We start from the raw sequence: 15,269 nt of genomic DNA, 5'->3' as shown, positions 1-15,269 counted from the left end.
TGTTCAGAAGGATTATCCCTACCTGAGTAACTCCTATCAGACTTCATAGTGATCAGGAAAGCCATTTTACCAGTCAGGTGCTTCGACAAGTCTGTGCTGTTTGGCTAGTTTTAGAACAATTTCAGTGTGCATACCACCCTCAATCCTCAAGGTTAGTGAAACACACTAAAGGCACTATGAAGATTCAATTGGCAAAATTTGTAGAGAGCTTCCAGACACCTTGGCTGAAAGCACTGCTGTTGGTCCTTCTAAATCTCAGACTGACACCCTTTGGACCATGTAGACTCTCATCCTCTGAGCTAAGTCACAGGTCATCCAGGGCACTTGGCCCCTGCCTCCTGTCCATAGTCGAAAAAGGAGATACATTCCAATATTTTAAAGGCCTGACTGCATCTGTTAAAAATAACCAGGCCAGGGGTGCCTGGGTGGCTCGGTCGGTTAGGCATCTGCCTTCGGCTCAGGTCCTGAGATCGAGTCCCACACCGGGCTCCCTGCTCAGCAGGGTGTCTGCTTCTCCCTCCCCCTGCTCATGTGCTCTCTCCATATATATATCTCAAATAAAAAATAAATAAATAAAATAACCAGGCTTTGGTAGGGGGCATCTGGTTGGCTCAGTTGGTGGAGTGTGGGACTCTTGCTCTCGGGGTTGTGGGCAAGCCCCCACTGGGTGTACAGATTACTTAAAAATATATTTTCAGAAAATTAAAATAGGGGCACCTGGGTGGCTCAGTCGGTTGAGCGTCTGCCTTCGGCTCAGGTCGAGCCCCATGTCGGGCTCCCTGCTCAGTGGGGAGTCTGCTTCTCCCGCTGCCCCTACCCGACTCGTGCTCTCTCTCTCAAATAAATGAATAAAATCTTTTAAAAAAAATAACCATGTTTTGTAGAGGAACCTTTTCACCATTCATTCCTGGGAGACCTTAAGTATCACACCTTGCAACCTGGAGATTTCGTCTGTTGGATGACGCACCTCCACAAAGACTCTTCAGCCTTGCTGGAAATGCCCTTCCCAGGCACTGCTAACCAGCTCTTGTGCCACCAAACTCCAAGGAATAGCGTCTTGGATTCACAGGACACATCTAGGAGAAGCACCAAACCCTGACCGGCCCCACACACTGGCTGGTGACTGAAAGCAGGGGCTTCCCAGCCGTGAAACAGATGACATCAGACAGCTTTCCTGAGATGTCCGGACCAGGCCTGGGTGCCTTCTCCACGCTGTCTGCATCTACTCTTACTTTCATAGAAAGAAAATGCCCTCATCCACATTTCCCCAGGCTCCTGCAAAAAGGGGAAACCTTTTTTTCTTTTTTTGATTATGGCCTTTTTCAGAAACAGCCTCATCATGATCCTGTGACAAATTAGTTTTTCACTTGCTTTTTCCAAAGGATTAGAAGGTTCAAGAGTCACAAAAGTCTTTCATCTGAACTATTATTTGACTCTGGGTTCTTATCCAAATTCACTGTCTCTGAATTTATGACCTTACAGGCTGTCTTATTGGATAACATTTGTTTTTGCAAACCGTTCTTTTGAGATAACAATACTATTTTAGTACATCTTTGAAGTTTTACTATTTTTGCAAAAAGTTCATTAGCTATTGCTTCATGCTTAGACCTGCACTGTGTCTTGCCAAATGTCCTAGGTTCATTCTCTCAGCGTACCCCAGTGGTGTGCACTATTCTGCTCTCGTTGCAGCTCTCAGCAGGGACTTCCAGGAGGCACACATGACTCTGGAGGGAGAATTTTTTTCCTCCAAGTCAGAATCAGTACCAATAAATATTTTCAGTTGGCTACTTTCAGACCTCGAGTCCTGGTATGGAACCACCATACAATTTGGAATTGTTGTGTTACTTCTTCTGTTGTATAAATATTTTAAGTTTTGTGGTTGGTTGCCTGCGAAACTTTTGTAAAGATGACGTACCCAGGAAGGAGCTGATCTCCAATGCTGTGGTCTTGATAAATATGTAGTATAGATGGGAAGTGCCTGGGAGTCCTCCCTTCTGACCTTCCTTGTTTCTCAAATATGGCCTTAAGGGGTTTCCAACTGCGACACGATTCCCCTCCAATGTAGGACGTGACAACCAGGAAAGGTCTTTCCTGGCACTGAGGGACAAAACCACTGAATAAGGGGTGCCTGGGGGGCTCAGTCAGTTAAGCGTCCAACTCTTGATTTCAGCTCATGTCATGATCCCAGGGTCCTGGGATAGAGCCCCAAGCTGGGCTCTGCGCTCTGCAGAGAGTCTATTTGAGGATTCTCTCCCTCTGCTCCTCCCCTGCTCAAGCACTTTCTCTCTTTCTCCCTCTTTCTAATAAATAAATAAATAAATAAATAAATCTTTTTTTAAAAAATGGGGGCACATGGGTGGCTAGTCGGTTAAGCGATCAACTCTTAATTTTGGCTCAGGTCACGATCTCAGGATTGTGAGGCAGAGCCCTGTATCAGGTGCTGCACTGGGCATGAAGCCTACTTGGGATTCTCCCTCCCTCTCCCTCTGCCCCCCCACCCCAAAAAACCCAAACACAAAACAAAAACGGCATGAAAATTAATAAAGTAGAACACTACATCAAAAACTAATGATGTAATGTATGGTGACTAACATAATAAAAAAAAAGAAAAGAAAAGAAAAAAGAAAATAAAGTAAAACCAAGTGGAGTCAGGAGGCTAGAAGGGTGAGCCATGCCACTCGTCAGTTCCAGGAAGTGTGAATTACAGACTCCCAGAGAAGAATCACCAAGAGGAAAGAACCATCAACTAAGGACCCCAACAGGAAAAGATGTACATTGAATTTTCTACAAAAAAAATCAACTATTCCTGCAGCTCAGCCAATGAGAAACTGTCCTCACCGAGGTCTCATTCAGAACCACCCCTCCTGACTTCCCCCTTCTTCTCCATAAAATAATGTTCCTCTCCTTTGTCTGTTGGACTTGCTTATGGTCTTTCCATAGCTTAAATGTCCTGAATTGCAATTCTGTTTTTCCTGAATAAATCCAGCTTTGCTGATAAAAAACTTGCATTTTTAAAGTTAACAGGAGGACACGGGTGGGACTGTTAGCAACACACCCAAGATTCTCATCTCCAGGACCACCCATCAGTCCAGACCGGGCCTCCAGCAGGGATGAACAGCTCCACCCGGGCTGGAAGGGTGTCTGCATGGCAGGTGTCACGAGGGCTGGGCGTCTGCCAACTGGCACCAGGGGTCATAGCTGAGGAAAGAGGATGCAAGAACACAGTGGAAAATTCCCATCCCTACTTCAGACAGTGGCCCTCAAGCCCCAGTGGAGCACTGAGGAAGATGCAGATCCCTGGCACCCGGGGCCCCCACGATGCAAAAGCTGTAGGTCTGGAGTAGGGACTCAAGAGGCTACTCGTCTTTTCCTTCTTTTTTTTTTTTAAGATTTTATTTATGGGGACATTGGGGTGACTCAGTCAGTTAAGTGTCTGCCTTCGGGTTGAGTCATGATCCCAGGGTCCTGGGATGGAGCCCCACATCCGGCTCCCTGCTCAGCGGGAAGTCTGCTGCTCCCTCTGCCCCTCCCCCTGCTTGTGCTCTCTCTCTCTCTCCGATAAATAAAATCTTTAAAAAAATTTTTTTCACTTATTTTAGAGAGAGACAGATGGAATGCAACCAGAGGGAGAGGAAAATAATGTCCAGCAGACTTCCCTCCGAGCACAGAGCCCGACTGGGGGCTCCATTCCAGGACCCTGAGATCACCACCTGAGCCAAAACCAAGAGTCGGACACTTAACCAACTAGGCCACCCAGGCACCCCCGTCTTTTTATTCTTTGTTGTGGAAAACATCACTTACAAGAGCAGAGAGAAGGAAATGAATCCCGGAGTCCCCACCAAATAGCTCCACTGGTCGACTCTGGTTTCAGATGATCTGTTTTCCTCTCTGTTCCCACCCCCGCCTCCACTCCAGATGAGTTTAAACAAATCTCAGACATCACAGCTTGGCATTTGTAAATATCTCAGCATTTCCTCTAAAAGAGAAAGACTCCGTTTAAAAACAGAACCACAGGGGCACCTGGGTGGCTCAGTCGTTAAGCGCGTGCCTTCGGCTCAGGTCACGATCCCAGGGTCCCGGGATCAAGCCCCACAGTGGGCTCCTTGCTCCGTGGGGAGCCTGCTTCTCCCTCTCCCCTGCTTGTGTTCCCTCTCTCGCTGTCTCTCTGTGTGTCAAATAAATAAAAATCTAAAAAAAAGCACACACCCACAAAAAACCAGAACCACAAAATAATTATCCCACCTAAAATATAACACCAATTCCTTGGTGTCATTGAATACCAGGTGAGTGTTCAAGTTTCCCCAGTGGTGTCCTAAAAGTTTTGAGATCCGCATTTGTGAACTGTCTTCACAATCACCAAAAGCTGGAAAGATCCCAGATGTTCCCTGACTGGAGAAGAGAGGAACAAAGCGCAGGTAACGCAACTAGGCAGTGAGAAGAAAGGACACACAGGAAGTGGTGCTCACAAGCAGAGTTCCAGGTGTATGATTCCACCCATGTGATATTCTAGAAAAGGCAGAAGCCAGAGTGATACAAAGCAGACCTGTTTGCCAGGGGTCAGGGTTGGAAAGGGACTGACCGAAAAGGGGCAGGAAGGAGCTGCTGGGGGTGATGGAAACGTTCCGTGTCACAGTTGTGGTGGTCATTCTGTGGGTGTACACATTTGCTAAAACTCAGTGAGCAGTGAGCTTAAAATAGGTGCATTTGATTGTATGTACATCATACCGTATAAGGTGTTTTTTAAAAAAAGCAGAACTACAATGATCTCACCTTTAAAAAACTTGAAATTCCTTAGTATCTTTTTTTTTAAGATTTTATTTATTTATTTATTTATTTATTTATTTTTAAAAAGATTTTATTTATTTATTTGACAGAGAGAGACACAGCGAGAGAGGGAACACAAGCAGGGGGAGTGGGAGAGGAGAAGCAGGCTCCCCGCAGAGCAGGGAGCCCGACGCGGGGCTCGATCCCAGGACCCCGGGACCATGACCTGAGCCGAAGGCAGTCGCTCAACTAACTGAGCCACCCAGGCGCCCAAGATTTTATTTATTTATTTGAGAGAGAGAGAGAGAGCACATGAGAGGGAGGAGGGTCAGAGGGAGAAGCAGGCTCCCTGCTTGATGCGGGACTCGATCCAGGGACTCCAGGATCATGACCTGAGCCGAAGGCAGTCGCTTAACCCACTGAGCCACCCAGGCGCCCCTCCTTAGTATCTTTTAAGTTTCAAAGGACTATTCAAGTTCCCCCCAAGTATCTCATGAATGCTTTAAAATCTGCAGTTTGCTGTTTTTCTACTTAAGTGTAATTTGCCTGCAGAAAATGTGCATTTGTAACAAGCTTCCTCAGTTTTTCGGATGTAGGTGGTCCGTGGGAGCGGGGGGGGGGTGACCATATGTATCCCACTCCCCAGGACACCTCTGGCAGGGAGCCCCCGGGGACCTGGAGGCGCACAGCGTCGTCCCGGGTCTGGGCCCCGCCTGCAGAATGCACGTCCGAGACCCGGTTGAGAGTGGCGTCGGGCGGCCGGCAGGGGGAGCCCTCACACCGCGCCGCTCGCGTCAGCGGCCGGGCAGGGCGAGAGGCGGCAGCTCCCTGCAAGCGCTCGAGCGCCCACTGTGCCACCCAGCAGGAGGAAGAAAGCTTTCCCCTTGCCCTGGCAACAGCCCAGCCAGTGGGGCTCTGTCACACTCGGCCAATGAGAAGCCGCTCTACTCTGAACTCCCAGTTTGCTCCAATAGACTTTTTGTTCATAAGCGCCTTCAGAGCTTCCCCCCTCTGCAACATAAAACAGCATTCCTCTTTGTTCTGCAGGCTTGCCTATGGTTTTGCTGTAAGCCTCCTGGCCCTGCAATTCCTGAATAACCCCCCCCCCTTTTTTTGGCTGGTAAAATAACTGGCAGCTTTATTTTTTTTTTTTTAAGATTTTATTTATTTATTCATGAGAGTCAGAGAGAGAGAGAGAGGCAGAGGCAGAGGGAGAAGCAGGCTCCCCGCTGAGCAGAGAGCCCGATGCGGGGCTCGATCCCAGGACCCTGGGATCATGACCTGAGCCGAAGGCAGACGCCCAACCATCTGAGCCACCCAGGCGCCCCTGGCAGCTTTATTTTTAAGGTTAACGGGAAAAAGCAACTTCTGGCCTGACTGAAACCAGGGAGCTGGTGGACTACCACAGTCCAAGGCGATGCCAAGCTGCCTGGCCCACTTACAGCGGGAGGCTGGACAGTGGGTGAGCAACAGCCTACCCAACCAGGGGCTCCCTGGGCTGCAACGACTGCGCCTTTTTCCAGGGCCTCCCTGTCCTAGCAAGAAGGGAGTCAGCACTGTGCACGGTTCTATAGAATGTTCCAGAACATTAGCTCAGGGTATGGTCTCTGTAAATCAGATTCGATGTTTTTATTAATTCCACTGTAAACCCAAGACAGAGCCCAAGGGGGAAAAATTCTAATCCATTAACATACTAGAATTTAGGTCCTTTCCACTAACATTTTGGCCACTCGATGCCAGATCTACCAAAAGCCGTATCTCCTGGACGCCAGGCACTACTAGCCCAGGCATTCTCAGCACACAGCGGTGAACAAAGCAATCCCTAACCTCAAGACATTTCCTAGCAGATTTGCATCTAAGAGCATGCAAACAAAGAGTCCCATGGCAGACCTCACACACTTACCTACAAATAAATGACTCCTAAATTATCCGCCCTGGGCAAAGTCCGCCTCCATTAGCTAGGTGGTTTGAGAGCCAACTGCAGTCCCCAGGGAGCTTCTGAAACCCTTAGGAAATCCTTCCTCTCCCAGGCCTGCCATAAATTCCAGTTTCTTATCCCTCTACAATACTACACTGTCCCATAATGTAGCCGCCAGTCACAGGAGACTATGTACGTTCACATTTAAATTAAAAATCCAGTTCCGGGGCGCCTGGGTGGCTCAGTCCGTTAAGCGGCTGCTTTCGCCTCAGGTCATGATCCTGGGGTCTTGGGATCGAGCCCCACATCCGGCTCCCTGCTCAGCGGAGAGCCTGTTTCTCCCTCTCCATCTGCCTGTCACTATGCCTACTTGTGCTCGCTCTCTGTCAAATAAATAAATAAAATCTTTAAATAAATAAATAAATAAATAAATAAATAAATAAATAAATAAAAATAAAAATCCAGTTCCTCCACGTCCGGCCACATTTCAGGCACTCAGTGGCCAGTGACTAGTGGCTACCATATTGGACAGTGCAAACATGGAGCATTTCCATCAGGGCTCCACAAAGCCCTATTCTCCAACAACCTGTTACAGGACATGTCCTTCAACTTTATTTCAACAAACACTCGGGGGCTTCTGCTAGGGGCCCACACTGATGCCATGATTAAGCCTCACAACCAAATATAAACTTCAGCTTAAAAGGCAGTGGAAAAACCCAGCAACAGGGACATTGGCAGGGAATAATCCACCAGGAGCCTTCAGCTCCTGGTCAAGGTCCAAGGACTGCCTTTCACCAAGTCCTTAACCTCTGAGGACCTCGTTTTCCCCATCTGTAACATGACAGAGCTGGACTGGAGGGCTTCTCAGGGTCCTTCCAGGTCTAACATTCTACAACTCTGAATCCAACAAGGAAAAATGTAATTTGCTAACTAAACGTTAATTAACATTACTTAAACCAAAGGAAATAAACCAAAATAACCAAAGGACAGATGCTCTTCTGAGACTTTAAATGCTGTCCAGGCACCTGCATCATAGGGCTGGATCAAAAAGACGAGGAGACAGCACTCCACAGTGGCCTGACTATCCAAAGTTCAGGTTCTCAAAGTTAAACTGTTCTCTTTGTGAGCTCACATTCCCTTTGTGAGCTCACTTTTATAACTGCCCAGCACTGCGCCAAAGATTTTAATCACTAAAGTAGGCATTATCATCTCCAATTCACAAATAAGAGAGCTGAGGCCCATCGAGGTTAAGGAACATGCCGAAAACCACTCACCTACAAGAGGCAGAGCTAGGATTCAAATCCAGGCCCCTCAGCCTCTTGAGCCCGTGTCCCACTTTTTGGACAAAAAGAGCTTTATTTACTTATAAGGTGCCAGCCATTCCATTCCACCAGGCACTAGATACACTTTCTTTAACACTCGGAACAACCAGGAGAAAATGGGACACTGGAAAGCCAGGCAGCTTCCAAATGGGTGGAGGTTGAATTCGTTTAATGCTAATGTTTAGTCAGCTGATTACATTTTTCCTTGTTGGACTGCGGGGCTGGTTCTAACCACTGTCTTCCCCAGCCTTTAGAGCCCCATCCCTTCAACACCTCCTTCCAAACCGAGAACATGTGACCACTCTTAATTATCTAGGATGGTGGAGGTTCTGGCATCCTTCCCTGCTGGACTGTGAGCACCCTGAAGGTGGGGACCAAATTTTCCATGTCGGTCAGTGTCCCTCTATGGCACTCTGCTCCTTCACAAGCCAGTGAAACTTGTTAAATTCATGGGCTTTGTCCCAGGCCAAGAGGCTCCTCTTTCAACACGGGGTATCAGCTCAGATGTCCTTAAAGGGCTCCCCGCCCTAGTATGTCCACTCTCCAGTGTCCTGGGGTTTCTCTGGGCCAAGCCCTTATGACCACAGCCCTCTTCACAGCCCCGCCCTGACTCCCATCAGCAATCGTGCTGGGCACCAGATGCTCACCTCAGCCAGGCTTCCTGCCCACCTGTCCCAAGGCCACTCAGAGATAATATGCAATTGTGAATATGCCAGAGGCAGCAAGGTACACACCCAGGGTGACAAAAAGCACACACACATATGCATAGATTGAAATCAGTATCTTCTTTTTTGCGGGGGAGTGCAGTGGAAAATCCACAGGTCTGGACACAGATGACCTGGCAGGGGTTGCCTTCAGGCTCTTGTGGCTGGATGACCTTACAGAGACATTGGGGCTCCCAGAGCCTCAATTTCCTCCTCCAGTTTCTTTCCTCTCTTCACAGCGGTGAGACCCCTGCCATCCTCCCTCCCAGGGAAGTTGGGCAAACCGAATGAGATGAGAGATACACAGGCCCTTTGCAAACATTGAATGCCAAGGTCACTTGGCCAATACAAGGCAGAGCCTGATCCAAGGCCCTGACTCCAGGCCCGTCCTTTTCCAACTCAGTTGCTTCTATTATTTTTGCCCTGGAACTCGGGAGTTGGTGGGGCCATGACCACCACACAGCCAACAAAGGGAACACAGCAAGGTTCCCCTTAAAAATCTCCTCTTCCCAGAAAACTCAAAACTGACCTTGAGGTCAGGAAAGGCTTCTGACCCGGTCAGAAGTGGGATGGAGTCAAGGCACCCCATTGATCCCGCACTTACTATACACACCCAGCCACTGCCTTTTCCAGAGAGATGTCAACATCCACGGGAAACCTACCTGGCTGGGACCCAAGGTCAGTGTGATGCCCAGCCCCATACCAGGAAGCAGCTCACTCTTAGAGATGCACCAGGCAGGACAGCCCTGTTGCAGGCCCCAGTCCTAGTGCGGCCTTCCCAGACTTCTTGCCCTTACTCATTACTCAGCTCATGCTCAAATACCAGCGTGCCTGCTTCTGATTCTGCCCAAAGGGATGAAGAGTAACCTTGAGGCGGCCCTCAGCGCTCCAGGGGGAAATTAGCCGGCTCACGATCTCCAGCTTCCTCTGGGGGCTTCTATCTACCCAGGGCCCATGGAGGAAGGTATGGGTGGTCCGCTGCGGAGAACCACCCTGTGTCCCCATTGTGTAAGATGATTCCAGGCTCAATGGTGCAATAAACCGTCAGCAGGGAAGGGTATTTTCTGCTCTTCCAGTTAACACCGGCTTTCCGCAAAAGCCGAGGCAGTACACGGAAGGGAATGCCCCTCTGCAGCCCCCGCCCACTCGGGTACCCACCCAAGGGCTCGCCGGGCGAGCTGGTTATCTGCGCCCCACCTCTCGGGGGATCGGGTTGGCGATGCCCTCGAACCAGGGGGGCTCAGAGGGAGCCGGCCTGGGGCTCGGGTGCGCTCGGGCGCGGCGGGGCGGGGCGCGGCGCGGGGGATGCGCATCGACCCCGCCCGGAAGGGCGTCGCGCGGATTCTTCCCGCAAACGGCCTGCGTGGCCGCCGCGCCGTCCCCGCGATGCGCCGGGGGCCGCCGGCGCTGCGGAGTCCGAGGCGCTTCCCGGCCGCGGCGGGCGAGCGGCGAACCGGAGAGGCCGGGCCGGGCACCGGGCTGGGGCGGGGGTGGCTGGGGGAGGGCGTGGAGGGGCGCTGGCCTGGGCGGGCCGGGGCGGGCCCGGGCGCTGACTCGGGGTCCCGGCCGCCCGCCGTGCCGCGCGCCCCGCTTACCGGCAGATCTGGATGGCGGACGGGGTCTCGGCGGCGGGGCCTGACATGCCGGCGGCGGCGGCGAGCGGCTGAAGGAGAGCGCAGGTGGCTGGCAGGCCTGGCGCGGAATGAATGAGCCCGGGCGGCGCCATGGAGGGGGAGGGCGGAGGCGGGGCCATGGCGCCGGCGGGGCGGGGCCTGGGCGCCGGCGGCGAATCGAACGCGGCCTCCTGAGCCGGCCCCGCCCCCGCGCGCCCCGCCCCTCGGGCCGCCGCCGGCTCCCGCGGCGTCCGGTGCTGGCTGCGGCGGGGCGCGGTGGGGCGCCGCTTCTAGAAGGTTCGGCGGCTGTTGGGCGGCGCCGAGGGGGGCGGCCGCGTGGATCAGCCTCGCGCCGCGCGGCGCGTGTTCGTGTGGGGCGTTCCGGCCGGTTGAAGGTCACAGCGCCCCGCGAGGCGGCCTTGGCCCGCGTGCGGCAGAGGGGCCTACGGGGGTGCGCGTCCGGGTGTCGCCTTCTCGAATCAGCCATGACAGGAAATTGGAGGCGGTTTCCCGTAAAAGAGCATTTACGATCGGGCTGACGTGTGTTGTGCCGGGAGGGAGGTTGGGTGCGCGGAACCGGGAGCCCGGAGCCGGCCGCCCCGCAGTGTTTCTGCTGCAGCCGCCGAGCTGGGCTGGGGATGTGCCTACACCGCCCGCTGCAAACCGCTGCAGAACGCTTCGGGGTTCGTGCGGAAGGACTTCCCGGGAGCGCAGAGCTTTTGCTTGGGGGCGTGCATGCTGCAGTAGGAGCCCTGCTGCTGATCTGTTACGTTGCACACCGTATGCTCTGCCATGGAGCCCAGGTCAAGTCGGGGTCACAAAGCATGCCCAAAATACACCAAAGGGGAAAAAGGCGATTGCTTCTACATGCCAGAATTACAGAAAGCTTTTTACCCCGTGTGGGGTTTGCCTTTTTCCAATTTTTCCATTTGTTAAAATGAACATAAATTGCTTTTGTAGTCAGATTTTTAAAAAAGATTTTATTTATTTTTTGACAGAGAGGCAGCAAGAGAGGAAACACAAGCAGGGGAGTGGGAGAGGGAGAAGCAGGCTTCCCGCCAAGCAGGGAGTCCGAGCCCCGCATCCCAAGACCCTGGGATCATGACCTGAGCCGCAGGCAGCCGCCTAACGACTGAGCCACCCAGGTGCCCCTGTAGTCAGATTGTTAAAAATCAAATGAAACCCACAGAACTCGAGCTCTTCAGTGAAGTTTGAAAACCCATTTATTCTAAACTAAATAGCTCTGAAGGAATCGTGCCTCATCCTGGTCACTCTTGCATTACCAGACCCAAGGAGGCCGCCCAGATCCCATCTATGATTTAACATTATTGCACTAGAAATTTTGTTTTGTAGAATGAATTAAGTCGATGCAAACATCAAGGGTCACCAAGCCTGGTTAACCACCACCTCTTCCCAGGATGGGTCCCAAAGTTGATGGATTTCTTACTATGGGACCCTGGGAGCAATAACCAGCTTTGGAGCCTTAGGCAAGGCAGTTTCCTCATGGGTTCATTGGGAGTAATACCTTTCTGACCTTACACAGGAGAAATGAGGTAATGAAGGTAAGGGGCCTACCACATTAATAACTAGGGCCTTCTTCCTCTTTGTTCTCACCTTTCCCACTCAAATGTTAGTTTTCTCTAAACAGCTCTTCCCACGCAGTCAGTGCAATGGAATAAGGATTTACAGAGACCCTGCCTATTTGTATAGGTTGGAGCATTCCCATGAAGTTGGATACATTTTTGTTCTTCAAAAAGCTCCAGATCTGGGGCGCCTGGGTGGCTCAGTCCTTAAGCGTCTGCCTTTGGCTCAGGTCATGATCCCAGGGCCCTGGGATCGAGCCCCGCATCGAGCCCCACATCGGGCTCCCTGCTCGGCAGGAAACCTGCTTCTCCCTCTCCCACTCCCCCTGCTTGTGTTCCCTCCCTCGCTGTGTCTCTCTGTCAAATAAATAAAGTTTTTTTTAAAAATAAATAAATAAATAAATAAATAAAAAAGCTCCAGATCTGATTGGGAGACAGATTGGGGACACAAAAAGCCTGGCTGTGACCACATGCTGAACCAAATTCCTAGACCAGGGAATGGGGTGAATGCTTCAGGAGATAGCCCAGTGCTTCCCAGAGGGGGACAGAAAGATCTGGAACAACATCTGTACCTTTGGGAAAGGGTGTGGCTCTTCTTTGGCCAAAGACGGCATGTCAACCTTCTCCATGTGACAGCTTGTCCAGTAGCCGAGGGAGCCTGTGTCCTGGTTCTGCAGAGAAAACGGTGCTTCGGGATTAACCACTTGTCTATAATTGCCAGTTGTTTATGCCCTTGCCCAGTGTTCAAGGTCAGCAGTGGGGGTGGGGAAGGGCAATCCCATAGCAAAAACATCATGAATTGTCTTTATAAAGCGCTGATGGATTTATACTGGTCTCTCACCTTACAGTCCCCCACCTTCCCACTTTGGGATTTTTTCCTACTTTCTCCCAAAGTTGACGGGCCATTTCTGTCCCTGCGTTTCAGCAAAACTTCTCAGAAGAGCTGTTAATATATACACTCTCCGTCCTCTACCCACCCCCCTTTCTCTTTTGAACCGGTTCCATCTGGGTTTTGTCTCTGCAGCTCAATGTATCAAGGTCACTAATTCCAAGTTGTTAAATCCAGTAATCCGTTGTCAGAAGTCATCTCTCTTGAAACGCTTATTCCTTGCCTTCCAAGACACCACACACTGCTATTTTTCTGGCCATTTTGCTCAGCCTGCTCTGCTGGTTCTGCCCCAGGGGAGGCCCAGACCTCTCCCCTGAATTCTGGACACATGCATCCTCTTGCCTGGCCCACACGTCACCCCAATTGTGTAGTAAGCATCTCATGCTCCCCCTGAAATTGCTGCTCACGGTCTTCCCCGTTGGAGTTTCTTCCTTCTTATTGCTTAAGCTAACAACTGAGGAGTCACCCGTGACTTGTTTCTCTCCCAGCCCTCATCCAGCCCACCAGCAAATCCTGCCAGCTCTGCATTCAAAGTAAGTCTAGAATGTGCCCCGTCTCCCCGTGGCATTCAAGAATCTGCCCACACCTCCATCCACATGGCTTCATCTCTGCTCTCCTCCTTGCTCGCTGAGTCCCTCCTCTGTGACCCCTCAGTTGGTCCTTGACTACACCTGACCGCTCTTTCTTCAAGCACCCCCGAGACTCAGCCCTCACTTCCTTGGGTCTTTACTAAAATATCACCTATAAACAAGGCCTTCCCTGGCCACCTCTCTAAAACTGCTGTTCCTCAGCACCCCTACCTCTCTCCCTGACTTCTTTTTCCCCTTATCTCTCTTTTTTTTTTTTTTAAGATTTTATTTATTTGACGCAGAGAGAGAGATACAGAGCACAAGCGGGGGAGCAGCAGAGGGAGAGGGAGAAGGAGGCTCCAGGCTGAGCAGGGAACCCGATGTGGGGCTCGATCCCAGGACCCCCAGGATCACGACCTGAGCCAAAGGCAGACGCTCCCCTCTCCTTAACCCTTAACCTTTAATGCCACTTAACATATATTTTATTCATCTATTTATTGTGTCTCCCCCAACCAGAATGCCTGTTCCATGGGGGCAGGATTTTTTTTTTTTTACTCTTTTTTCATTGCTGTATGCCAAGCCCCTAGAAGAGTGCCTCACCTGTAACAAGCGCTCAGGAAATATTTTACCAGTGATCGACTCAACAGAGGCTTACAGCAACATACTGGACCGCAGCAGCTATTTGATTCATTCTCCTTAATTTCCCCACTCTTTCATTGGACTAAAAATAGTATCCATAAATTGTCATTTTAAAAGCTTACATATAAAAAAATAAAATAAAAATAAAAAGTTTACATATATTATTTAAATAGTGTCTGCAAATTTTTAAGGAAAGATACTAATTTTTAAGATTTTATTTATTTATTAGAGAGAATGTGTGCACAAGAGAGAGTGAGCAGGGGCAGAGGAGAGGGAAAAGCAGACTCCCCACTGAGAAAGGGAGCCTGATGCAGGGCTTGATCCCAGGACCCCGGGATTACTACCTGAACCGAAGGCAGACACCTAACCAACTGAGCCACCCAAGCACCCCTATGGAAAGACAGTTAAGAAACTATTGACACTGGTAACCTTTGGGCAGAAGGGGTGAGGCCTTTGCTTTCCATTTATATATATATATTTATATATATGTGTGTGTATGTATATATATATACACACACACATATATATATATTTTAAGATTTAGATTTATTTATTTATTTGAGGGGGAGGGCAGATGGAGAGAGAAAATCCTTGCTGAGCATGGAGCCAGACTTGGGGCTCGATCCCACAACCCTGAGATCATGACCTGAGCCGAAATCAAGGGTCAGCCACTTAACTGACCGAGCCACCCAGGCGCCCCTAATTTATATATTTTTGTACTGTTACCATCTAATCTCTTGGCTGTTTTATTATTTTTTTCAAGTCAATATGGAGTATCAGATATGAAGCAATAGGGACTCGCATATGCTGACGGTGGAAATATAAGTTGGTGCAGCCTCTTTGGAAAATAGCTGAAGATAATTGTTAAAGTTGGAAAGAGCCATAGCGTTTGACCCAGAAATCCTACTACCAGGTACATTGCCAATATATTGAACATGAGGTCACCAGATAGGCTTCGAAGAGGAGTCACAGCAACACTGTTTGTGATAACCCCAAACTGGAACTCACATGTCCCTCAGCAGCATACCAGCTTGAGAGATTGTAGGACACTCACCAGTGCAACACCGAGTAGTGAAAACCCGTGAACTTTAACTACACGCAAGGAGGAATCACAACGTGGAGGAAAAGAAGAAAGATCCAGAAGAATATATAGTATCAAGCCACGTGTACGTAGAGCAAACACTCTATCTGTGCTGTTATCAAAAAGGTAAGTGTTGGGCGCCTGGGTGGCTCAGTCGGTTAAGCGACTGCCTTCGGCTCAGGTCATG

At 50.2% G+C, this 15,269-nt stretch overlaps 1 protein-coding gene across 1 annotated transcript in view; it reads right to left on the bottom strand.

Moving 5' to 3' along the window:
- Positions 1 to 10,461, bottom strand: part of ACOT7 (acyl-CoA thioesterase 7) — a 105,706-nt gene extending 95,245 nt beyond the window's left edge. The window contains exon 1 of the mRNA XM_035019921.1: positions 10,304 to 10,461. Coding sequence (XP_034875812.1) covers positions 10,304 to 10,461 — 158 coding nt within the window. The remainder of the gene's footprint in view (positions 1 to 10,303) is intronic.
- Positions 10,462 to 15,269: the final 4,808 nt, after the last annotated feature.

The sequence above is a fragment of the Mirounga leonina genome, unplaced genomic scaffold (assembly GCF_011800145.1).
Source record: "Mirounga leonina isolate KUSES-001 unplaced genomic scaffold, KU_Mleo_1.0 Mir_173, whole genome shotgun sequence".
Lineage (NCBI taxonomy): Eukaryota > Metazoa > Chordata > Mammalia > Carnivora > Phocidae > Mirounga > Mirounga leonina.
The sequence above is the reverse complement of the archived record's forward strand: the minus strand, read 5'-3'. Positions and strand labels throughout refer to the sequence as shown.